The 27,982-nt window shown below is 38.0% G+C and overlaps 1 protein-coding gene across 1 annotated transcript in view; it reads right to left on the minus strand.

Moving 5' to 3' along the window:
• Positions 1-308: 308 nt before the first annotated feature.
• Positions 309-27,982, minus strand: part of bcl2b (BCL2 apoptosis regulator b) — a 29,439-nt gene continuing 1,765 nt past the window's right edge. The window contains exon 2 of the mRNA XM_052611269.1: positions 309-482. Within this exon, the coding sequence (XP_052467229.1) occupies positions 345-482 (138 nt within the window). The 3' untranslated portion in view covers positions 309-344. The remainder of the gene's footprint in view (positions 483-27,982) is intronic.

Genomic DNA, 27,982 nt, shown 5'->3' on the forward strand with positions numbered 1-27,982 from the left:
TCTCTTAAGATCAACATGACTCCTAAAGGACATTTGGAGAGTGCTGGTGTCGTCAATCAGCACAGACCTTCAAAACCTCCATCGTTTTTACATATAAGAACAGCAAAAGTGTCTCTTTCACTTCGTTATTTTTCTTCTCTTCCATTCTGTCATGGTCTGTCGGCAGCACATTCGTTTCCTGTCTTTTCTGTCTTTGTGTTTGAGGGCAGAGAAGAAAGCCTGGTAGAGCGTGGGAGAGAGGCTTTGAAGAGCATCTGTCCTGGGACACGACTGTCTTTGGGGAAAGATGGGGAGGGGGTTCGGATGGAGAGAGAGGGCAAGCGACTGGAGAAGGGGAAGGCGTCTCATTTCTGAGCAAGGTAGGCTCCTATGGTCAAGCCAACAGCCCCGAGAGCGGCTAGACCGAAGACCGTTACTATCGATGACCACGAGCTGCGAAACACAGAGTCCCTCTGCCTGCCGTAGAGCTCCACAAACGCCTCCTGAACAGAGACACAGAAAGACATTTCATCAAAATGTAGCATTAAACTGAACAGATCGATCATGGTGCTTACTAATGCATCACTATTACTGTTGATTAGACTTTAGTCTTCAGAAAATATAACAGTCTAGATCATCCCACTTTAGTTTGGGGACCAGTTCTTATTATAACTATGACTTTTTCAGAATAATGCATTAATATGTGCCTTAAAAAGCGAGCAGAGAGGAAGCCCGGTAATATAACTACTTCAGGCAGCCAGACGGAGAGAGGAAGAGGACATCCCTGAACCAGGATCGTATTGTTTAACAGGATATCCCAACTTGAACTTGGGGAGAGTTCCTCCTGTAGTTCTTCTCCAGAAGACAAAACTCAGCTTGTTGGAGATAGATACCTCATATCTTGTGTAATTATTCTGATAGTGTAGACCAAGTATCATAAATTAATCCATAATGGGCGTTATAGCCATTTATCAGGTTTCCACACAAAGTAATATGAGAAAATATGCATACAGTAATCCAGATCTAGGTGGACGAAAAAAATGAAAGCATGTAAAAAGCACAAAAGAAGATGATAAAAGTGCCTTGCAGTCTAAACTAATCGTGCCCTATATTCAAATGTGAAAGCTTTTAGTGAGGAACAGGTTGAAAAAAACATTGTGATCCAGTGTCATGTGACTTATTAGTGAAGTATGCATATTTGAATGCAAGTCAAGGATTTTAGGGGATGTTTACACAACAACATTTTCAGCCTAAAACGGGAACTTTTTATGCCTTTTGTCTGTGCGTTTACTCATCAACAGCGTTTTGGGGACTGAATACGCATATTTTTGAAAAACGGGTTTCAAAGTGCAAGTTTCCGTGTAAAAACCCAATACAGGAATCTTTGAAAACAGTGCGTCCATGTTAGTACATGTTAGTTGTGTAGACATGTGCATTGCGTGTCGATTTTAAAGGCAAGCGCGAACAAACATAAACAAAAATGGCGGAGTACATCGTACATGTATGTTTACAATATATTTAAATGTACACAAATGAGATTATTTGTGAATATACAAAGCCATTATACAGCTTTTGAAGACTTAAAAATATAATACCGGGCTGCTTTTATTATACTTAATAAATTAATTTATTAAGATATTAATTGTGTGTGTTTTGTGTCATTTTTGGAGATGGAGTGTCCCTTCCCCATTAACTTTCATTTGTTTAGCTTCTCCATTTATGTTCCATCGAATAAAGAAAATCATAGAGATTTGGTACAAGCAGGTTAATTCTGGGGTGAACTGTCCTTTTAAAACGACATACAGGAAGTATTTCCTTTCATTCTGAAGCTTCACAGGGTGCAGTCTATTTCCTCTCATCCTCCCTTCCATGCAGACTGAGAGAGACATAGCACAGCTGAGAAATAAAACGCAAGAAAGCCTCATGGGTGGATAACATTTGTGTATCTCTGTTAACCTCTGGGTTTTTCTTTCGTTTTTTTTTTCAAGGGAAAATCATCATCTCATTAAGTTCTGATTTAACAGTCATGCAAGCGCGGCCATTTTTGTGTTGTACTCCCAGTGTGCACTCCCCTGATGAAACCACAGCACATTTCGGGTGTTAATTAGTAAACACTGCATGCCACCCACCGTGCCAACCCTGCTTTATGAGCGACGGGGGGTTGACAGCACGAGCCCTTGTTAAACTTCAACAATGCCAAGCAAGTCATGCCTGCAAAGGTTCGAGAAGTTTGTCTTTGCGTAAAAATCCTTTTTATACGTTCACCCACACATACATTCCACCTCCTATATTTCTGTACGATGTGCACACAAACGATGGAAAGTCCCTTTTAGAGAATAGGAGGAAACGTTTGGAGAACTAAAACTTAGTTTTCAAAGGTTGCCCAAATGGTGCAGACAGTTCAAAGTCAAAAGGCCACAAAGTCCTTGAGGCTTGTTGTCATGTGACAGCAGAGTTTCAGAGGTCTGGAAGTGCTCGGGCGAGTACTTAGGGTCACATGAGTGAAAACACAAGCAGGAGTTACAAAAGGCCACACTTCACTGATTCATAGAAATCTTAAGGCTTTTGAAAGGCTACATTTCCAAGAAGTTGTTCCTTATCTAACACTGCTACATATGTTTAAACACCATATAAATATACTATAATGCAATGTGCCTGATTTAACCTAATATGACTGGCAAAAATAATATACAAAATTGCACTTTAAAAATCTCAAATTGCTGAATTAAACATGATCAGGATGTATACAAATCTAGAGAAGTTATTTGGCAACATATGATGTGTTCTATTTGAATATAGTCTAAAGTACATTGCACAGTATTGAGTATGTAGTGTGCTAGTATTTTGTCCGAACATAACCTACACAGCGCTGCAGAACAGAGCGTTTCTAAATGATTTCGAGTGCTGTCTTAACTATGTGAGCGTGTTGGAAATCACGAGAGCTTTGGATGATGGGAGAGAGTCAGGTGGGCATCATGGGACAGGAGCGCAGGAACAAACGTCACAGGTCAGGCTTCAATACACTCTTTACACACTCATCACATGACTTCTCTTCTGGAGTGTAGCATATGTTTTCCATTACCCTTATGTTGATAGATAAATACACTTCCAGAAACTGATAGCTGTCACAAGATCAGATATTCCAATGACACTATTTTTGCAACACTTTCACTCTTTAAAAACTTTTTTTCACAGACATCTGTATGTTATTTAGGAACTAATATCCTGCCAAGAGACATGACCAATACAAGTACCAATAGTGTTATTTTTCTATATACCATGTGTAAATGGCATGTATATGAATAGAGTAATCATTCCATATTTAAGTCTGTCAACTGATTACAAATTGAAATGAAATAATTCATCACATATATGTTGAAAAAGCCCCCAAATAGACATCATTTAAAGACATCATCTACATTATTATAGCAAGTAAAAGCATTAAAAGAAATGTTACCAAAAAAGCGGCTTAAAAAGTCAGTATATTGTTTATGCTACAAGCTCACTTAATATTTAGCATTTCCCATAGAAAATCATATTTGATGAGCTCTATGCATGTGCATTGATCAATGTTTGATATATGATTGAAAGCCTAAACTAACTCAACACTATTTTCAATCCTTTTATGTGTTTTTGGCCATTCATTTAAATAGCAATAGTGTTTTAAAGGCCAGAAGATGCAAACTTTTGGAAACAGTTTTCAAAGTGCAAGTTTTAAAAATGATGCCGTTATTGTCTCCATCGTCTCAACTATAAAAAAATATGACATCATGCGTATGCCTATTACATGTTCAGTCTATAGATATGTGCACATATGCATGGCTCTCAATGCATCGTGTTTCGTTCTGGATCATCTGTGAATATCTGAACCTTTTGTAATAGTTGTGTATGAGTCCCTCAGTTAACCTCAGTGTGAAAATATGGATCTCGAAATCATACGAAAAGAGATCAAATATGCAAAAGATGCTGGAAAACCAAAAAATGCAATAATTTGTGGGACCTGAAGGATTTTTCTGAAGAATAGTGGGTAGTTTCAGTATAAAAAAAAAAAAGCGTGGATCATCCTGGTTACAAAACGGTATTAAAAATCAAAACTTTTGAATGGGGTAATTTTCTCTTATGGACTATATGTAAATGTCTTTTATGTAAAATATCTTATTCAGGTCAGCAAATAAAAATAACATGCATTTTACATGATACCTATGTTAACAATGTTAATAATTAACATTTTGCAGATACTTAAAAGTGTATGTACAATTCTGACCACAACTGTACTGTATCAAAATACCATGGTATTTCATCTCTGTACCCTCTTACCGCTACAGTATTTCTGGTATGGCTGTTATTCAAGATATGATTATTAGAAATATAATTTTTCCATTATTAACTTCTGCATCTTAATTGTAAAAAAAAAAAAAGGAACTTTTTAAAACTTGAAATTTAAAAAGGAGAATAAATGTGTCAAAGTAAAAAATCTGGGTCACTTTCTTTGTAATAGATTTTGGGAATGTCCTTTACACGTTATATGGGTCAAAGAAGGGATATGCTAAATGAATTATTCTTCATTATCCCATTTTGAAGCTGCTCTTCCCCATCTTGCGATGTGATTGGCTGTATTCACTGTATTGCACTGCATCCATTATGTGACAGTAACAGTAGCTTCTTTTGGATTGGAAAGATGATGTTAAACTGTGATGAAGTGTAAATACACCCAATCCATTTTCTAAATACATGTTACTGATCTGTTAATGATTCAGCATGCCTCCCCCCTCCCCCCCATTTTAAAGGGATAGTTCTGTAATAATTTACTCAACATCAACTTCAAAATCATCAACTGCATGATTTTCTTTCTTCTGTTGAACATAAAAGAAGATATTTAGCATGTGTTGTTGGTCCCCACTAACATCCATGGTGAGGACAAAATGAATACTGAAGTCAATGCGGACCAGAAATGGTGTGGTTACCAACATTCTTCAAAATATCCTCTTTTGTGTCCAGCAGAAGAAAGACACTCATACAGCAGCATATTAATAAAAAAAGTTAACATGCATGAACTAAAAGCCACAAACTAGAGGTCTTCATGGGTCCACTTCATGGGCTGTGCACATGTCAATGCATTTAATGTTCAGGTCCATTTGGGTTTGAAAAAAAAAATACTGTTGAGTTGGGTCTAATTTTATCGGGTCTGTCTTGGGTCAGATTTTTCTTTAAAAAAAAAAGTTATGCACATCAGGTTCAGGTAAGAAATGGTTGGGTACACATTTTAGGACACAAGAAGACCTCTACAACAAACTCTAATTCTGATTTCACGAAAGTACCCTGCAAACCTTTAAAACTCCCACTGTGGAGCCTATTTTTGTCAAATTGTTCTACGTAGCCCCATCCATTGCAAATTCTAATTGCTTCTTTTTAATTGTCAAATATGTCCTAATTGGCTATGTCTATAGCTTTGGGCAGTATTTCTCTTTCAGTGAGGACAGAAAATCACTTTGCTAATTAGAAGCTGGTCACATTGTGCCTGGTTAGGTTCACAGAGAAGGAAAAACAGCCAACTTGCTTCACACAATAAGGTCAGCAAGCTGGTCTCAGGGGTGTTTGTCCAATGACCTGGCTCAGAGGCAAAATTATGACACAGGACTTCTTACCAAGATAACCAGACATGTCAGCAAACTGGTAGTGTAGGCAGCCGAGCCCTGGATGAACTCAAAAAGAAGAAAAAACCTTCGGCTATTGATTCGACATGACTACAGAGGAAAAAATAAAAAGAGTGACAGTGCTCCTGCCTTGCAGTTAATTAAACCTGACAAGCATACCACGCTAATCGCAGCTGCCGTATCACATGCACCTGCATGTACTGGGAGGTCATAGAGATTGCATGTCTCATTTTAAATCAACCCAAGCATTGGACTTGAGGTTTTAGTACAGTGTGGAACAGCACACAATATTGGTCTCTGTTATCATATTTCATCTGTGTGATGCTCTGTGCATCCTGCACTCATTGTCATCTCATTGTGTTTTTCAGCAGCCGGCAGGTTTCCAGAAGAAGATTATTCATTGGAAAACACCTGAGGTCCCTGAGAGCCGAGCTGACTTGGCATAAGAGATCCAACTGCTGCAGTCTCCTAAATGATCTGCGATTGGACCTGTTCCACCTCATAAATATTCAAATTAGGGTCAATGCTAGCGTGTGTACACACACAGAACGTCTCATTGGGGCATTCATCCTTCGGCGAGATGAACAAAATTGAGGGAAAGCATTTTGCCAGGAGTTTTCACAATAGATTTTTCTCATCCAAACTAACTGCATGTAAATCAAAGTTTGGGGATGGTGGATTGAGTGACAGTCTTTTAATTTTGGATGGGAACCTAGCAAGGACGAAAGACAAAGGACAATGAACAATGGAAACCAGAGTGACGTACGGTTATAACTGAATATCATCCCCTGCTTATTTTCTTCAACTTTAACTTCAATCCAATATGACCTTCACTGGAACAATGATCGTATTCTTGATCAGGCAATTTTCTGGGAAAGATTCAATTAGATCAAACTTGATGGACCTCCTGTAGCGAAAAGAGGAGTTTGTAAAGGAATATGGCCATAGTTGCTAAATTACACTTATCTTTTTTTATCCACAAAGAGCAAAGTGTTGCTAAGAATAGAAATCATACTATACGCAAATCAGGCATATGCAGAAATGAATGCTTGTCCAATGCATTGCACATACTTACATTGTACATACAGTATCTCAGTATTTAGGAGCTGAATGTCTAAGCCAACGTTTTTGACTATTTAACTAACTAGATTTTCATCAAACTGCTGCTTCCCCATGACATGTACACTCACCTAAAGGATTATTAGGAACACCACACTAATACTGTGTTTGATGCCCTTTCACCTTCAGAACTGCCTTAATTCTACATGGCATTGATTCAACAAGGTGCTGAAAGCATTCTTTAGAAATGTTGGCCCATATTGATAGGATAGCATCTTGCAGTTGATGGAGATTTGTGGGATGCACATCCAGGGCATGAAGCTCCCGGTCCACCACATCCCAAAGATGATCTATTGGGTTGAGATCTGGTGACTGTGGGGGCCATTTTAGTACAGTGAACTCATTGTCTTGACCCCTAAATGCATTGAAGCAACTGCCATGTGATTGGTTGATTAGATAATTGCATTAATGAGAAATTGAACAGGTGTTCCTAATAATCCTTTAGGTGAGTCTATAACACAATATCAGTTGCTTTCTAATTTCCAGAATGAAACTGAGCTTGAATAACTACAAGGATTTGCATTCACTTACTTGTATCTTTTAGGCATGCAACTATATTATTATGAAGCATTGTTAAATATGAACCAGACACAAGCGAGTCTTATCCTCAGAAGCTCATCCATTGCCTGACAGCAATGCAAATTCAAGAGGTCAAGGCGCACAGGCATTTAATCAGTTCACCAGGGGAAAAAAACATTCGCTGAGACTCCTGCACCAATATTTGAATTCATTATTTTCCATGAAGAGCTATTATTGTGGTGTAATCTATTTGAAATAAACCCACCTTAAATGGTATGAAAATATAAGTGTGTTTGGTTGTGTGTTTGGCAACTCTTGGCAACTATAGACTGTGATGAGGGTCAGACTTTGTGCTGCAAGTCAAAAGTCTGGCTAAATGAGACTAGACACAAGCTTGAAGCAGCCACCTGGGATTAAAACTTGCAGGCAGGGAAACCAAAATTACTGCTTACTTAGCCTGGAGCCAAAAATCACTGGGCCATCTCTGTACAGCAGAAAATCAGATAACATTAGAGGTGCACACCAAGCCATAACAATCCCACACCGTGTTCAATGTGCGAAAAGCACACCAAGTACCTGATATTAATATCTGCACAACTCATGTGCTCCATGACCGTGTTTAATACCTGGAAAAGCCTGAGGAAATGCACAAACACAAGGGTAGACATTGTTGTATAAAATAAGCTTTCAGCCACTCCACCTTGAACATTGATGACTGAGGTTAACACATTGTCAGCGGTGGTCTGTGCGTGGGTGTGCTGCCCTTTCCCCAGGGAGAAGAGAAGAAAGCAGCCACCCCTGCTATAAATAAACAAGCCAGGCCTGGCCACTAATCTAATAAACTCTGCTTATTGTATCTGCCAAGAGCCGGCAGTCCAAAAGGGCTGGCGTGGTGCATGTGGAGGGCACAGATATTGGCAAAAGATCGCTGACTCATCACCTGGTGGAAGGGCGTATGGAGTTGGATGCCGATTCCAATCCATCCTCTTTCTACAGGCACTCAGCAGTAATCAAGCTAATCAGTGTAGAGCCGAGAATGAATAATGACAAAGGCATCCATCTTCATTAAATTAATCGATAGCTGCAGGTTTAAAGTGTAATTACTGCACCACCAAATATAATTGCAAAAATAATGACTTCCCAAACACTCACCCGCCTGCCATTAGTCCAGCCAACAGGTAGTCCTGCCCCAAACCTTGTTCAAGCTTCTCGACCAGCTACTTACACTGTGGTAAGAAAGTGTCTGCATCTAAGTGCTCACTAATTAGCGGAGTTTGCATCAAGTAATCTCTCGAAGGCTGGATACATTGACGCTAGAGAGTCTTAGGGGCTGGATTCAAGAAGGTTTCTTAATATAAATGTAAAGTTTGTAAGAATGTTCCTTAATGCAATTATTGAAATAAATATTTTGGGAAACTCTCTTGCCACTGACATACCTTGTTTTCACTGTTATACAGTAGGAGGTGCTATTGCGTATCTTCTGCAAGAGTACTGAATCTCTAGACATGGCGAAGAAGAAGCAACAAGCAATCACATATGTAAGCAGATGCTTTTGTAATATAATGCAATCATCAAACATTAAACAGCATATAATTCAACACTGCCTAACGTTATCAAATGAAATTTCAGCCCAGGAAGTGGTATAGGACTGGGCAAGCTTTGGGGATGTTGATAGAAGCAATTTACTTTAAATCTGAATCCTATCCGGACAGTCAGTTTGACAACAATTTGATTTTCTCAGCTTTTTGATCAAAACTATTTTTTTTTTTTTTTATGAAACTCCACCGTTTAAGAGTAACACATGTTTTATACTGTATGTTATCCGCCTTATTTTTCAACATGGAAATAATAAGCGGTTTTCTGTGAATATGCGACTTTCGGTTCATTAGCCGCTGTGGGGAAATAATGAGAAAAATAACAACATGCAGTAAACGGTCAAACTGTTTGCACTACAAACCAGTGTGCTCATAATTAAGATAATACATTAAAATAATATGGTAAGACTCACCAATTTGCAATATCAAGCTGTAAAACAAGCTGTTTTGTTCATCTAAAAATAGCAAAACATTAACCTTGTCAAGTACATCACCATGCTATACTGTGTTGGTACTAAACTCTGCAGGACGTTGGCCCTCCAGGAGCAGGTTTGGACACCACTGATGTACATTTACCTAGAAGTCTTCAGGTCAACATCACTGAATCTAAGAACTACACTGAACAAGGAGATCCAAACAGTGTCCAGTTTATGTCATATTTCAGCCATTAATTTATAGTTTGAACACTGTTGACTCTACTTCTATGAAAAGTCTACTACCAATTCATAGTGTGTCGTTACATTCAAAAAAAGCAACATGAAGATTGACACTAACTGAGATACAGGCATGGTGTCATCTATACTGTGCAACAGTTATGTTTTGCACTGCAATTTTTTGTGCAATATAGTTCCAAACAAGTCACAGTTGTGTGTATCTGAGCAAACACAGCTGTATTTTGTTGATGAATGAATCTGCATTTTTGAACAAATTAGGTGAGTCAATGATTCAATGGAACATTTAAAAAGACTTGCTTTGCTCCTTAATGAAAAAGCCAATTTGAATGAATCAGTGACTTGCCGCCACCATTGATACTGATTTAATTTGACTGGTAGCAGCTTACTCATGTCTTATTACTCTTTCTGAATTTGTTTGCATTAATATTTTAACAAATTTATACATTTACGTTTAAAATGTTGACACTGTAAAAGATGACACACACATTTAATAATGTTAAAACATGCCCTTGCAAAGTTAAGAAATGACCATGAAATTCCATTTAAGAGGGCAGATATTACCCCATAATGGTAAAGTTAACTTCTGTCATTGATCAAGGCACTCCTACATTTTCTGAGTGTGCTCAAGTAAGTATAAAGCACTGAGTACATTAATACAGATTTAGGCAAAGCTGTTAATCTTAGTTTAAAAGTATCACAGAGAACAAAGGTGACCCTATTACGATGTCTTGGATTTTGAAAATAAATAAATAAATAAATGGACTTTGAAACTTGAAACAGTATCACTTTCAGGATACTGACAGAGACAGCATTTTCACATTCAGTGTAACAACACTGTTTTGCAGCTAACTTTTCCATGGAGATGCTAGCTTTATACAGATGCCAAGCCTGTAACCAGGGAGATGTCTGCTGCAAAGACAAACGCCTGGTTGCCAAAACAATGATGGTGAGATGACAGCTTGTTGAAACATCTTGCGGCTCAAAGTGCAAGGGTTTAGTGAGCCGCGGTTAGCTGGGGAAGTCCAAACACAAGACATAAAAGCTTCAGGATTTATTGGTTTTGGAGAGGAAGCTACATATTGTAATAAGGAATTATCAGCATGCATATCATGTTACATTTTTATGGAAGCCTGTTTCCTCCACTGAATAATTTTTTTACATTTTATATCACAATTCTGAGTCTTTTTTTTTTTCTCATAGTTGCGTGTTTACAAAAAAGTCGGAATTGTGAAATTTAAACTGGCGATTACAAGTTATAAATTAGAAATTGCATGATATCAAGTATCATTTGTGAGCTGCATGAGTCAATATCTTGCAATTCTGACTTTATAACAAGCCAGAATTGTGACACTATAAAGTATTTTTATTACTCAGAATTGCATTTTATAACTCACAATTGCTAGTTTTTAGAAAAAAAAAAAATCTGAATCACAAGAGATTATATCTCAATAAGGCAATAAGCCCTGTGAAGCCGTGGTTTATAGTGAATTTATAACAGCAAAGGGGCGTTGTCAGCTTATTGCTTTTATAGAACGGTTATTCCACATACGTAGTAAGGTTTCACAGAATAAAACAGAGCAAATAAAGTGTAATGGTATAAATAAAAAGAGTATTCTTCCAACAAACAATGTAGTCCCTTAGAAACAGTTGTGGTTCTAACAAAGTGGTTGCCGAGCAACACAGAAGTAAACAAAGATGTATGTTTGTAGTGTAATTTACCACAGTTCCAACGCAGCTCAACCAATCAGAATCAAGGAGCGGAACTATCTGTTTTATAATTCTGATTTTATAACACGCAGTTGCGAGTTTACATCACTCAGTTTTGATTTAAAAAAGTCAGAATTGCGAGTTTATATCATACAATTCTGAAAAAAAGAGATGTAGACTGGTAATTATGGGGAAGAAAATTCATAAATGTGAGACAAAAAGTTGCAATTAATTTTTATATTTTATATTTTTAAATTAAATAATAATTTTAAAAAATTGTGGAGCTTGTGCATTGAAAACTTAGTGAGACGTGTTGCTGTGCCATTGCTGAGTATCTCTAATTGGTTGCTAGGTTAATGCAAGTTGGCTGGCCTCTTCACTTTCCCAAGAGTATCATTTTCTGAAAAAGATTTCAAGAAATATTTATTGATATGTAAAACAGTTTGTGGAAAAATGACTTCACCTTTAATGTCTAAAGAGTTCATTAAGTGCACTCAAATGAGTCTTATTCAAAGACTCATTCTATATCATTGTAGATTGAGTACTTAATGTAAATGAAGCCAAACAATACAAATAAATAAAAAGAAATATGAAATAGCTCAACCGTCTAATGAAGTCTTAATAGTTTTGGCAACAGATGAGGAACCCCAGTTGTTGAAAACAGTGACTAAATATATTAGATCACCAGGTAAACAGCTGTAAACAGTAATCTGCTAGAAGAAACTTGACCTCCCCTGACATCTCTGTAGCACTACAGATTCATCAAGTACCAGGAGTGAGTTTGAGAAAGATTTTTACTTAATATGAAAGTTTTATTCCAATGTTCTTGGACTTCTTTGTCCAAAGTTTGTGCAAACACAAGGAATTTGGTGTGTTTTTTAGGAGCTCTTGGTACATGCATACATATATGACACGAAAACAACTACAGAAGTTAATTACAGAAAACAGGTGGTAATTTCTGTGTTAGCTGTTTAACTAGGAGATGGCACATGGGGGAATTGTTTTTATGCCTAGATGTTCAAGTGCACAGAGGTCTGTGATGATGTTACCTGCCAGTTTCTTCACCTCGGAGTTGTACTGAAGGTTGGACAGGTGCACGCCAATTATCCTTTCACCTGTCCTGACAGTCCACTGATTTGCTGGCTGACCCAAACCAGACAGTTGTAGAAGTTCAGCTCTGTAACACTTTCAGCATTGCTTAGTTTGATCGAGCAGACAAGCTTGTCAACATCTGGCTCAACTAGCTGTTGGCTAAAGGGACAGTAAATTTGCTTTAGAAAGCCAACTTGGGAAAAATGGTTATTCTTACAATTCCATTTGAAAGCTCATAAATACCACTTCATTCCAGAGTGGAATAATACATCATAATGTTCCACATTCTAAAAATAAAGATTCCAAAAAGGGGTTTTGGCACTGATTCCATAGAAGAACCATAATTTCCATTTATGCTAAGAAAAGTTCTGCATGATCCTCCTGTTCCTAAACATTCTCAGGGTCTGATTCATGCTTGAATTGGCATGACAAAATTGAACCCATATATCACAATGCACAGGGCTAGCTAACCAATCAAAGCTCATTTTGTATTTAGGAAGGAGGGGCTTAAATGAAAACGGAACTAAACAGAGTGTTCAAGACAGACTGAGAAGAGATGTGCTGCAATAATGTAAAATATATTAAACATAATTTGTTTTTGGAACAATCAAGCATGAAAACCTATTCTAGTACACCCTAAAAAACGAAATCAATACTTCATAAAAGATCTTTCTTCCACTATAGTATAGGAGTATTGCTAAAGTAAATTTTTTGCTCTTTTACACAATCCTTAGTCAATGTATCCTGAGGGATCAGTTGGCCACCACTTTTACTCATCATCTCATAACAAGTAGGTTTTGCTTGTTAAAGTTGCAACTTTTCTTAATTGCAGGTCTTAACTAGGTTTCTAAGTTTATAAAGTCAGCTCTATCTTGCCAAATAGAAAGTTTTCAGCTTTTAAAATATAAAACATTCTAGACATCTCTCCATGCTTCCTCAATGACATCAAGTCTGGGACATAAGAATGGCCACATGATCCAACTGCACGTTATAGTCTGCCCGTTGCATTCTTTAATGGCAGATTAGAAAAGCAAGAACGAGTTCAATGACCTCAGCAGCACTCAGCTGATTCCCATCAAGGCCTCTGCAGAAGAATGAGAGGAATGCATTGGAGCATAGAAACAAACAATTGCATTTTGTTCCCTGCTGGTTCAAGAGGCTTATATTTGGCCCACAGAGAAAGATTCCTCTTGCCACCCTCAAAGGAAGCTCACTGCCTAGTAAACCAAGGTGCATAGCTCCTCCACCACATGACATTATTAAACCGTGCAAAAATATGTGCTGGGATCTATTTCTTTATACAGTAATAAATGACTTGAACACACCTTTTTGATGAAAAGGTTTCTGAATTAAAACTTATTTATTAAGAAAATATTAAGTAGTTTGGTATAAACTATTATTATTTCTTCATAATAAAATGTAAAAATCCAACATTTCTTGACTGCTTAATAATTAAAAAACTTTAAACAAAGTCATGTGGTTTCACCGACATACAGAATCATGCAAAACATAAGTAAATAAATAAAACATTAAATGATATAGAGTGGACCCCTGTAGACATGGTCATTAAGCAGACATGCACGTTCTTAAAGGGGTCATATGATGCGATTTCAAGTTTTCCTTTCTCATTGGAGTATTACAAGCTCTTGGTGCATAAAGAAGATCTGTAAAGTTGCAAAGAAAGAAGACGTGGTTTCAGTAACACAGTTAGTGTTGAAGCAGTCATGTCAAGGAGATGCTGTGTGTATCTAGAAAGCAAAAGCACTTTATTTAGCCTTCCGAATGTAGATGCATTTAGAAATCTTTTTAAGATTACTTACAACCGAACAGCAATGCATTTTAATGGACGACTGTTTCATGAACCTAGGAGAGGAGGTGTGTGTGTGTGAGAGAGAGAGAGAGAGAGAGAGAGATGGTCACAGAGTGGAGTCAGCTGTCTCCATCTGTGGCTTGTTGTGTACTGCAAACTCATACGAGCTTCATCACTGAGTCTGTCACGAGACTGTTCCCCTTTTGGGCTTGAAGTGAAGGTAAAACTAAGGAAATGATTAACTGTCTTTACATTTATTTTGAAAGATGAAGCGATTATAGAAGTGCATTACATTTCCGACTAGTGCTTGCAGTGTTCAGCCAATCACAATGCACTGGGTCAGCTGACCAATCAGAGCAGACTGTGCTTGTCAGAAGGAGGGACTTTGTAGAAAACTACATGTTTGAGAGAGGCGGGGCATAGAGGACCTACAATAATGTACAGTATTTTGACAAATAATGTGTTTTTTGAACATTAAAGCATTAAAGATCAAAACAATGATCTTTAAAAAAGCATAATATGAACCCTTTAAGCCGATTATGCTAAAGAAGCCCGAAAACGCACTTATCCCTGAAAACGCGGTAACCCTTTTTTCATACACGGTCATTAACGGCGTAAGCATAAACCGGTCTCATCAGGTAGTTTTTTGCCTCTTACTCCAATTTCGCTCGGCATGTTAGCGCAATAACTCACTTTCTGACGTTTTATTGAAGAGTGCATGTGTGATGCGTGACAGAAACGTAGCGTTAGTGCAGATTTAAGCGCATCTAGACCAAGCAAACCAGTAGAGAAAGGAAATATATCACAAAAGCAGACTTTTTCATGATTCAGAAAATGATGAAAAATGTGTTCTCATCTCGTGCAGCAGAAGTAGATGTGGTTATTAATGAAATCATGTAAATACAGCTTACTTGCTTTGTCAGGTTACTGACGTGCATGTAAACAAGGAAAACTATTTATAAGCTGATATTTGTGAGTTGTAAATGTGCTCATTAAGGGCAATTTAAGCAGTTTTTCTCAACTAATGGGTCACAAGACGGTTCTGATTGGGTCACCGGAGAGAGTGCATTCAAAAAAACAACAACAACAAAAAATTATTCTAAATGTTTATCTGATGCAAGACTTTTATTTTGAAAGATGTGCATGAAAGCAGTTTAAGTAAAGAGAGTCTGAAAACACTGTCCTGATTCAGTATCTGCGGGTCAGATGAGGGTTTAATGTCAGTGTCATCATTCTATCAATATTTTCACAACTTATGAAATAAAAAAAGTCTCTCATCTAAGAAAAACTAACTACCGTATTTTTCGGACTATAAGTCGCACCTGAGTATAAGTCGCATCAGTCCAAAAATACGTCATGATGAGGAAAAAAACAAATATAAGTCGCACTGGACTATAAGTCGCATTTATTTAGAACCAAGAGAAAACAATACCGTCTCCAGCCACGAGAGGGCGCTCTATGTTTTCAGTGTAGACTACAGGAGCACTGAGCAGCATTAGAGCGCCCTCTCGCGGCTGGAGATGGTAATGTTTTCTATTGGTTCATTTCTCTTGGTTCATTTCTCTCGGTTCATGTCAAATTAATTTTGATAAATAAGTCGCACCTGACTATAAGTCGCAGGACCAGCCAAACTATGAAAAAAAGTGTGACTTATAGTCCGGAAAATACGGTATTCTGTCCTGTCAGATGTTATACTGTGCTTGTAGTGTGCACTCTTCAATATGGTGTTTTCACGACACGTCATCAATCTGGAAGTTGGCCATATTGACGCTGAATGTAAATCAATGCAACTGAACCGAACGGAACTCGCGTATGGGCTTGGTGAAAGAAGTTAACTAAAGCTGCGTTTCCATTATAGGTTTGCACAAAACCTTTGCGATATTTTATAAATGTCGATTTAAAAAACTACAGTATTGCGAAATGACGGCATCTCCATTAACCAATGTTATGCTACTAAAACGCAATTTTTTTCTCTCAACATAAGTCATGGCGACTGATGTCGGTAGGTTTACTATATCACAACCATCGCACTACCATTATTTTTAATCAGTGGTGAAGTAGATGTGTATCTTTAGCAAAGCAGCGTGGAGAGATGCATCTGAAACGTTCCACAGCACGGCTGCTATTAACACAAGCATTGTCGGGATAAGAAATAGTATACAAGAGCTGAGTAGAATGTATAATAAAGCATTAGAAAAACAAACCCTATGAAAAACACTACTGGTATGTCAAAAGGCCACGTTTTTTTAAATGTCAGACAGTTCTAAACCTTGTTTCCCGAGAAGTATTTAACATGGCAACTGGACTGGAAGTGAACTCAACAGTTGATGGCTTGACAGCTAATTTAGCCGCTGCATCAAACACTGAACATCACAAGACTTCACTATAGTTACTGAAGCTTAGACTCCAGCTCTAAAGTTACAGCGAAACCATGATGCTTTAGAAGTCTCTCAGCACAGGCAACCACTCCCTGGCTTTCTCTCCGTCTAATGTGGTCTGGCAAGCGTATTGTACACACGTCTCCCTCTTGACTTTTATTAAACAGGGTGTTTGTAGTTTGATGAAGGTTCCCCTCCAAAACACCCCACACACCACCTGTTTACATCACCTCAGGATCAAAAGGGGCTAATCGCGGTTCACCGTATTAGCTGCAAACTTTTTGTGAGGGTGAACGTGTGTCATGCAGTATTTTGCACCCATTAAATTAATCTTAGCAAGGACAAAGGTGGGACTGCTGACTAGGTCAAATAAAAAGGGTTTTCCTTTATTAAAAAACTTTATTGTCAATCAACATACATTGGTGATATTTACAGAAAAACCATGTCTAGACATTGCATTGAGCGCGCCTCCAAAATACTGAGGCTCCAGCAGAAGAATATGTTCCACCGATGCAAACCACAAGTTGAACCACCCAAATTATTGCAGCCTGAAACTGGCCAATGGAATAACACTTCCCTGTGCTGAGATCATAAATAATTCAACACATGTACTGTCTAGCCTAACCTCTATAAAACCTGCCAAAGCTGTATCTGAGGGTTGAAGATGAACCAGGAGGCTTCAACTTCAATCTCAATGCCGCACTATGATCTGAACCGCTCTTTTATTAATTTATTAAGTTAATCTGAAGTTGCTAACACACAAGCTTTGACAGTGTTGTAAAAGGAGCTTGTTACTGCTGATAGTCTTCACAGGAGCGCGCTCTCATCCTGTAGCTGACGATAGACGTCTGTCGAGGGTTGTGGTAGTTTGAGGCAAAGTCGAATTGAAGGCCGACAGCATGATATGGAAATGCACCCTGGAGCTTTTATCACCTCAGTGTCACGCAGGAAGCATTTGTCACCGCTTCAAAACCAATCCAACATTTTTAAGTAATAACTGAAGGAAAGGTTGGGAAATGTCAGGAAGGAAGTCAGGTGGCACTTAAACAAGCCAAAGTCAAAGTCATACAAAGATATAGACATTTGCATTTATTCATTTAATTAAGTAGGATTTGATAATTGTATTGATTCCCATTGCTTTTTTGTTTATATTTTGATTAACCGTGCCGCCCAAAGTCTTTAGTTATTTTCAGTTCGATAATCAGCAGAACAGCAAGTGCTACAATTTCATGCAACAACCCACTCAATTACAGTTGCTCTTGATTAATCTCAAATCAAAAGTAAATCAGAGACATTTCTGCATATATCTTCACACAGAGCGACCGTTCAGGACACCTTATCAACCACATAAAGTTGCAACAACAGCAGCTGGACTACAAATGAACTTTGCCCTACTGAATGCTTCTCTAAATTGTCTGGGTCAAGCTGGGCGTTACGGTTTTAGACCAAACAGTTCACAGTCTGATAAGGTAGAGAGGAACAGATAAACATCACAACACACAGGGTTTTCATTCATCGTACACATCATACAGGATACAGGATTGAAAAGGCACGCTAATCCACACTTTCGCACGATGACATTTAGCTAGAGTCCTGGGAGCAGCAGCACATCTATATTTAGATGCTCTCACATAGCTCTGAATATTTCAAGGCCTGTGTAGTCAGTCACCTGATATGCGGAGCCGGTGGGAAAAGGTAGTGTGTGCGGTGAGGAGACAGAAAAAGACAGCATGATGCATCTTGTTTGAGGGATGGTCTTTTAGTGTCAGAGATTAGCCAGCTCATGCATCATTCAGCAACACGTGTTCGGGCCTAGCTGCGGCCACAGGGAAAGAGGTTTTATTTGTCCGAGTGTCGTCATTGGATGCAAGAACATGTGAGTGTAAGTGTGGGGTAGAACAGATGGATATGAACAAGTGAAAACGTGACACGTAATGAGCAAATGCCTCACACTGCAGTTTCTTATAGCAGATACTAGAAGGATATTATCAGCTTTATGATCATATGCAGTAGACTCTCTGCAAAGTGCCCCTGAACCACCAGGAGGCCACCTTGCTCTCATAGATGATTTAATTACTTGGGCTGTGTGATTAATAGAATTGAGCCATTTTCCATTCCTTTCGCATTATAATTAGATTTTCGGCTTGGCTCAACTCCCATTCATTTACATGGAGAGGGCGGGATTTATGAACTATACTGCATCCAGCCACCAAATGGTGATCAAAATATTTTGTCTTCGCTTTTCAGGATGTGTGCGGTGCACTTGATCATAATACTGAGCATAGGAAAGAACTGAAAATACTTTCATAGAATATTATAGAATGCTTGTCGGTATCTTAGATCTGTGCATTTGGTCTTAAAGTGACAGCAGCCGAATAAACCTGCTGCTTTGTTATTTAATGTTATTAATGTAGTATTTGGGTAATTTTGCAAATGGTATGACTGGGTGATACAACAGTCATAAAGTTCTTTGCCAATGAGCTGTCTCTTGATATTTCAGCCAAACAGATTTACATATAGCCACTCTATAATATTTTTTGGTCATGATGAATGAAGTGTGTCCACATGTGCTGACCTGTTTTTAGCTTATCCACATTGTGCATGAAAGACAATGATGCAATCCAAACGTGTCATTGGAGTAGTGCTACTGTCAATCAATGTTTTCAACCCTCCAAAACAATTTTTTTCTGTTTCCTCCTAATGCATTCAGTTGCTAATTTTTTTGTATATCACTAGGTATGGGCCACTTGCATTGGGGTCAAAATTAGCCTGTCTAAAGCAAATTTTACTTATCACAGAGGTTGTATCAAAGCAGCGTATACAAATATTCTGTTTGCACAGACTTTAATGTTGACCTTTTATTGACGCAAAGAGGTGGCCTAAATGTATTAACACAGGAATCACAATCACGAGAAACAGTGCATCACATGCTCATACATCACTCATTGATTTGTGTGCATTTGAGGAGGCTCTGTCAATCCAACTGCTTTTCTGTGATGCAAAAGACAGGAGCTTACAGAGTGTGGTTTAAAATATGCAGTTCTGCGCAGAAATGTTTGTTTTCAAAGATGGATATTTATATCTTTTGCTAGTGTGCCAGTAGAAAATATCCATTTTAGATTTCCAAACAGATCTCTGTGTGGGCCATCTGTTGTAGGACGTTGTGTTCATGCAAAAGTCTTGTTAGGCCTGTGTCGAAAAGTTAAAATATTTCTTATTTTGCTAACCTTTAATCTTTGGAGCCCAGCAAACCTGATTACTATATAATATAGTGTGAGAAACTCTAAGGACCAAGAATGTTTGAAGCGAATGTTATATTATACTAAACACCAGAGCGTTTTTCAACCATCATGCATGTTTAAGAAAAGCCAGTTAAGTTCAGCCGGTTGACCTGGCCGGAGTGATTGTGCACGCACATCCCACCCATGGAAGGGCCCTCAGGAAAGCAACACCCAGGTCATCTGCTTGATTTATTTACATTCCTCCGATCAGCAGGATCCCCTCGAGACAGGGCACAGAAATATGTTGTGGAAGGGTGTGGAGCAGCTCTGGGACAACACAGGACAGCGCCTATTATCACACACTCACACCATTGTGCTCTCAGAAAAGCACACTGTGTACAAGAACAATGCATCATAGTAACCACCTTCCCAAGATTATTCGAAGATAGCTTGCTTTTAAATCATATTTATAGATTTTGTTCTCTGTCCACCCTTCATGACAGGTGCAGAAGCAATTTAAGGCCAAAACATGAAAGCAGATGCTTCTAAATATACTCATTTGACTTTACACATTGTTAAGTCTGAATGGGGTTGTGCAATACTGCCAAAAAAATGACATCTCATTATTTTCTAGGATTTTGACGATAACTTTAATTAGACGATATTTAGCTGAGTGTGTTTTTGTTCTGGTACCTGGGCTGATTTAGACCTGTCATGAACAGCTGACTGCACATTTTCTTCATATTTACCCCCTTTAATGGATTTCAGTGGCAGAAACAGGCTTCCATAGTTTCGGACCTTCATTGCATAAAAAAAATATTCTTCAAAATGTCATTTTTGTGTCCTGCAAAATTGGAACGAGAGTGAGTAATTAATGAATTTTCACTGTTGGATGAACTATCCCTATTAAATCTAGGCTATATAATGGAGTTGCATGCTTACACCATATCCATGTCTGCGTTTATGTACATGCATAGAGTATGTTTTTAGCCTTGGAGCATCTCTATGTGTATCTTACATATTGCATCACAGTGTTCAATAGAAACGGAACTGGATGTCAGAGGCATTAGGACAGAGCACCAGAAGCAAAACATGTTTACTGTTAAGGTGGAATGTTTTAAATACTTTAAATTGTCCTTGTAGAGTTAGTCGGAGACTAAATTGTCAGGTGTGAATCTGAAGCATCTGAAGTGCAGAGTTCATCTAGGTCTTGTATTACCTGTGTGACCAAGAGAGCATGAGAGAGAGACACATTTTTGTTTGTGTCTTGCGACAGACATTACACTGACCGCCTGCTTGATTCCCTTTGGCTGGGCCAGTAGGAAATGTTTCAGAGATTACCAGCTCTCTGCTGATGAGGGTAAACATGGGGCAGATGGCTCTGGTAAGAGGAACGTTACTGAACTGAGCTCAGGCTAGATTGAGAACACAGGAGAAAAGTACACATTTACTCAGGAGGAGAGATTGAACACTACCAGCTTGTTTATAACTGCACAGAAAAAGTTTCTTAAGCCGCTGTTTCTGGAACCTATGTGACCCTGGAGCACAAAAACAGTCTTAAGTCTCTGGGGTATATTTGTAGCAATAACCAAAAATACATTGTATGGGTCAAAATTATCGATTTTTCTTTTATGCCAAAAATCATTGGGAAATTAAGTAAAGATCACGTTCCATCAAGATTTTTTGTAAATTTCCTACCGTAAATATATCAAAACTAAATTTTTGACTAGTAATGCATTGCTAAGAATTCATCTGGAAAACTTAAAAGGTGATTTTATCAGTATTTAGATTTTTTTTTTTTCATCCTCACATTCCAGATCTTATAATAGTTGTATCTCAGCCAAATATTTTCCGATCCTAATAAACCATACATCAATGGAAAGCTTGTGTATAAATGTATACATCTACATTCCAGGATATTGACCCTTATGGCTGGTTTTGTGGTCCAGGGTCACATTTTAGTTTTGTTAACCATAGGAAAAGTTTGTTCCTGTAATATTTTCTATTTATTGATTCTAAAGTCGCGAAACTATTCCTAGATTGGATCATCACTGGATTGTGATGATGCATTTCCACAGTTATTAACATCATAAATCTAGCAAAGGTTTTTTTTTTTTTTTTTACTAAGTACAATAATACGACTGTACTGCATCTGGCATTACATTTCACTCTACCATTGCTGTGATCCTTTGCTATCAAATGGGAACGCAACGTTTGTTGTAGTTTCCATATATAAGTTCAAATATGAAGACTTCCGCTTCTGAGAGCCACAAAAATGTGAAAGGGTCCATGGTTTATCAAATAAGAAACAAATGTAGAAATGTAGAAAATATGGTAAATTTTCATTTCATGCCAACTTTTGTTAGACCAACTTTGACAAGAAGATTTTGAAAATCATTGAGTCGAATGACTTTTGTGTTCTGCAGAGGAAACAAGGTCGTCATACGGGGTTGAAACAAAAAGAGGGTGAATAATTAATGGCAGAGTTTTAATTTTTGGGTGAACTATTCCTTTAAATCAAACATAATTCAGAGAAGAGAACCATTTAAGCAATTCAACTGTAACCAGACGTTATCAATGTGATGCCAAACGCTCATTTTCGGCAGAACATCCAGTTATTCTAAATGCAGTCCATTCATGGTTCACTTTCAGTGTGTGGAAGCACATGAGGTGACTCTTAACTTTCATTAGTGGCCCTCCACTCTCTTATCCCCTGAGCAAATAAATCAGAATGAGAACTACAGGACGTTCTCTTCAGCAATAAATCTGATTGTTCTATTGATAGGAGAGAGTCGTGCTGATGAGAAGGAGTGAAACATTAAACCACACACCACACTCAATGATAGGAGCCAGTTTTACACGAACTGAGGCATCCGTCAGCATTCCCATTCATCTCGACGCCAGTTGCTGATGTATGGCACCTGCAAACTGTCAATTTTTGGCACAAGTCACTCAGTAAATGCCATGTGCCTGAATACTCTGGAGCGCAAGGACAATGACATCATGACAACGCTGACATGCTGAAGGCACCACAAGAACAATGACATCAGCAACTACACTTTCCTTCTAAAAATAAAAGTAAAACATGGGCACTTGGTGCCATGCTGGCGTGAAACTTGTTTCATTTGCGTCAGGGCCATCATATGATTGGCTTACTTTTTCCATTGATGCAGAGGTTAAACGGTCTCTATATTGTTATACGCTGACACATCATATGGGCTGTGAATGTCATTTCATGTTCATTTTAACCCTCCTATCACATTCAAAAACGGTACTAAAGCATAAAAATACACGTGTTTGCAGATATCTAGGAAAAATGCTAAGTTCACATACTTGTTTCTACGAAACCAATTCTACAGCCAGTTATTCTGCTTTAAAAAATGTGCTTTTGGTGTCAGATTGTCTGTATTTGTTGTTGGTCTGTCTGTGTGATTCCGCACACTGCCAATTTACCTAATAGTATTTCAACAACCTGGGTTGCCAGTTGGCAGAAAATACTTTTTTTTATTTTGCAGCCAGGGAAGCCAGCAAACGTACTGGGTCACAGATTGCAGATTCTACCCAACTTAAAAAGCTCTATGACCAGAGGCATATTAAAACTCATCAGTGTCGCCTTTCATTGTCAATTGCGTTCGTTCCTGTTGCATGTCCTCAATCTGGCAACCCGTGTGAAATAACTCTCCAATATATTGATTTTGGGCTGCAGTACCCAATTCAACCACTAGCTTTTTAATATTACATACAGATGAAAAAATGAGATATTTTATTTCAGTATTTTATATATATATATATATATATATATATATATATATATATATATATATATACAAATATATATTATATGAAACTGCTAGCAAATGGAGGAATAACTTGTAAAGGGCAGTCCTGAAATCCCCCTTTTAAACACACACAAGCAAGTGTCTCCAGCTAAATGTCAGGGCTCTTTTGTCAAGTCACGTTATTGGCAGACAGCAGATCTGTGGCTTGTGAGTGACCTGATGGCACGCGAACCTCCCTCTGCAGTCCTGGGCTGAACCTGGATCAGTGGGCTGAAGTGTATAATTTAAGAGCCGAGCAGCTGCCAACACAGGCAACATTTACTGTCACGTCGCACAAATAAACACAGGTGCTGCTCACGTTGGCTACAGGCGCATCACCTCGTCAGTCTGCAGTCCAACATGAATTTAGAGGAGAATAGGGTAGTTAAACCCAGGAATCGAAGTTAATATCCAAATCTGTTAAAGGATTTTTAGGCTGCATTAATTAGGTAAACTGGAACCGGGAACACTTCCCATAACACCCTGTGTACTTGCGACATCATTAGAAGAATGGCATCTACGCTAATATTGGTCTGTTTCCCTCTTACTCTGAGGTCACCGCAGCAACCGGATCCAGTACGTATCCAGACCAGATGGTGGATCAGCACCTAGAAAGGACCTCTACTGCCCTGAAAGACAGCGGAGACCAGGACAACTAGAGCCCCAGATACAGATCCCCTGTAAAGACCTTGTCTCAGAGGAGCACCAGGACAAGACCACAGGAAACAGATGATTCTTCTGCACAATCTGACTTTGCTGCAGTCTGGAATTGAACTGCTGGTTTCGTCTGGTCAGAGGAGAACTGGCCCCCCAACTGAGCCTGGTTTCTCCCAAGGTTTTTTTCTCCATTCTGTCACCGATGGAGTTTCGGTTCCTTGCCGCTGTCGCCTCTGGCTTGCTCAGTTGGGGTCACTTCATTTACAGCGATATCGTTGACTTGATTGCAAGAGATACTATTTAAACTGAGCTGGATGATGACATCACTGAATTAAATAATGAACTGCCTTTAACTATCATTTTGCATTATTGACACTGTTTTCCTAATTCATTTTCTTTAGTTGCTTTGACGCAATGTATTTTGTTTAAAGCGCTAGATAAATAAAGGTGACTTGACTTGTATTTTGGTATATAGGGTTGTCAAAGTTTACTGCAAATGTGTTCTTGAACAATATTTACCGTGTAAAGCACTTTACAATAAACTTTTAATGTTTCTTGTAAGGTTTCTAAATACATTGTCTCTCTAAAAGTGGATAGATGCACTTTATACAACGTCAGTATTTTTAGATAATAATGATTCAGTACAGCAGTATTATAAAATCTTATTTAATATGAAACCTTTTGTCTATACAATATCATAATTTTTACTTGCACAATATGGATCTTTATGAATTTAAATATATAAATATCTTTTTATTTTATGGAGGGCATCCCTCACAAACACATTGCTAGATTTTATTGTCAGACTCTTAGTACTTCAATTAACTCAAGTCTTCAGTTCCATTCCATTAAATCCAGAAGATTTTACACAGCAAAAAATACACCGATTTTTTTCTGGGCCTAAATGAGAGCAATCACTCTGGGTGGGACGACTGAAACCCATTGAGCCAATGTATAATTCATACAGACTGAAAAATAGAATATGACTCAAGAGTTATTTTCTGAATGCAGGCTCTTACTGTCTATAATACAGGACAAAATACAGACAGTAGCTTGTTGTTGAGATCCAGACGGGGAGGTGAACAAACACACAGTGATTTGTGATGCAGCTAGATGAAAATTTCAAGTCCAAGACAGCAGACTCAACAACATAAACCCACAAATGACACCTATTTTTAAGTCGCGTGTTAAACAGGAAACAGAAGCGCACACGCCGCTCTCTCTTGTCCAAATGTCATCATTAAGGTTAATGAGCCTGTCGCCTCCATCGCTGTATTTAGTGCAGGGCGGAAAATATAAACCCTGGCCGGATTTATAGTATCTAGTTGCCCACGTCAGAGCAGTCGAGTAAACTTGATTCTTTTTATAGTAAACCACAACAGACGCTGTGATCCCTATCACTCTGCTCCTCCGAATAATTACAGAACAACATGTTTACAGTATATGATAACCAGCTAACTTGTCATATATGAGCTTACAAATAAGCAATCCTTTTGTGGATAGACTTTAGTCAACAGATTTCCTTCTTTACTTTCTAGACAGTTTAGCAGGCACACGTTTGACCAAGTCGAATGCAATGAATATGGGCAAGAGGACACTCTAGAGCTTCTGTTTTTAAAAATAACTGATTATGAATTTTGCATACATTTCGTTTTCTAGTGTGATTTCTAGAGCAGATTGAATGCTGAATGATAGCCATTAAATAGTACTTATTTCACCCCGAAATTGTATACTCTTATATTTAATACATTTATTATGTATTAAGAATGATCCTTGGCTTTTGGAGAACTAACACTTCTTTTGATTAGCCAAGTGGACAAAGTTAAAATTCAATTCTAAAATGGCCAAATATTGGTTGATCAATCATCTGGTGACACATTGGTTTAGTAATAATCATAGATAATAAATTCAAAGTGTTCCTACACGATCTGCTCCACTGTTTACACCATCTGCATCCTTTACTGCATCCCTTATTTATTAGAATTTTCTATTAAGCCACTAATCTTTAGATCTTATGTAGCTCCTCCCCTTTTCACTCATTGTCTTCTGTTATATGTTTGTATTTCCACAGCGGAAGGTAAGTTTATATGGATTTATGAATGAACTGTTTGTTTTCAAATCTTCCCGGTCTACTGATATTTGTTATGAGATCCGCTTCGAACATTCCGATGCAGGTGATAACTCTTGGTAACTTAATTAACTTTACCAGCTAATTACTTCTCAAGTACCGCAAAACAGATTCTAAAGATGACTGTGCACTTGTTTCTCTGATGCATAAGGACTATTGGTCAGTTATCTTCTGCAGGTAAGAGAACATGAACTTTTGTGCATCGCAAAACACATTATGCTTGCATTCCCTTTGTACTCATGTGTGCATGATGAAGCAATCTACCGCAACAGCCAATTGTTTTAGAGGATATGACATTTCACCGTTGACATGGAACAGACAGTGATGCGGGACTTTTACTGTCACTCATAAGCATCTCTAGTCACTTCCACACTGGGAAATGTCAAAAGCTAAATGATATTTAGGCAGAAATGGGATCCACCGGTCGAGTGAGTAAATCATCGTTCGCATCATTTGTCAAAAGAAAGCTATGTAAATCGAAGTAATTTCAATAGCTACTGTAGCAGGTTTTTTTTATTCGCAGTATTTCTACTGCAAACATATGTTGCATCTCTCTGAAGCATTCTGGTCTATTTCAGAGCCATGAAAGGAAAGAAATGTGTAAATAGAGGGACTCTTTGCTGACGTTCAGGACAGCGAGGGTGTAATCATTTGATAAGTGTCTGTAGTTTCCCCTTTGAAAGGTCAGGACTCAAGGGGAATATTCAACTTTTCTTCCTTAAAGATGAAATACAGTCTTTGAACTATTGATGAATACCCTCTGGACACAGGGCTTTGAATTATGCACTTCCACATTAGGTCTTTGTTCTAACTCTGTGAACTAACTCGGACTAACTATAATAATGCCGAGGTCTACAGTAGTAGAAGAAAGACTGGAACTGAATGAGGGGAAGCTCTGGATGACTTTACCAAGCTGTTGTTGGGTGCTGCATCAAACCACAAGTTCCCCCTCATTTCTGTTTGTAGAGTTCAAGCGAGTTCATTACTGAAAGGTCATATTCTGAATGTCCATTCAAAAAAAGCAACATGTCTCTCGAGTTCCTCCATATACTGGAAAGTCTGAAGCTGAATTGCATGCTAGATTAGTAATCTTAAAAACAGATAAATATTCTACACTGTTGTCAACTCATTGGTAGCATGTTTGATTTGAATTTTTTTTTCTTTTATTCTAATTTAATGCAGAATTATCAACAGTATAGGTGAAGTCTTCACTAAATGGAATTGTTTTCTAAATGAATGTTCAAAGACTCGCTCTGAAAATGAAAGATCAAATCAAGTGTTGCATCACTAAACTGTTGGAATGGTATTATGAATGGGTTTTAGGAGGCATGTTTAACCTACTGGGATCAAACAACCCAGAAATTTTCTGCATGTTTGACTCCACATTCAAATCATACCTAACATAGCTAGAAAAGACAAAATTCAGTTCGCTACAGTAGCTTCAAGTCATGTTATCCATCTCTCTCCCTTCCTGCTAATAACTTTCTAGCACTAATCTTGCGTCTGAAAACTGGATGAAAGAACTAGGAAGCTGTGAGTACAAACAGGATCATTAACATGCATTTTTAAAATCAATCAATTTCATTCCAACTTTAAGCCTTCCTACAGATTTTTACATGATTACCTAAAGA

Source organism: Carassius gibelio, chromosome A2 (genome assembly GCF_023724105.1).
Source record: "Carassius gibelio isolate Cgi1373 ecotype wild population from Czech Republic chromosome A2, carGib1.2-hapl.c, whole genome shotgun sequence".
NCBI lineage: Eukaryota > Metazoa > Chordata > Actinopteri > Cypriniformes > Cyprinidae > Carassius > Carassius gibelio.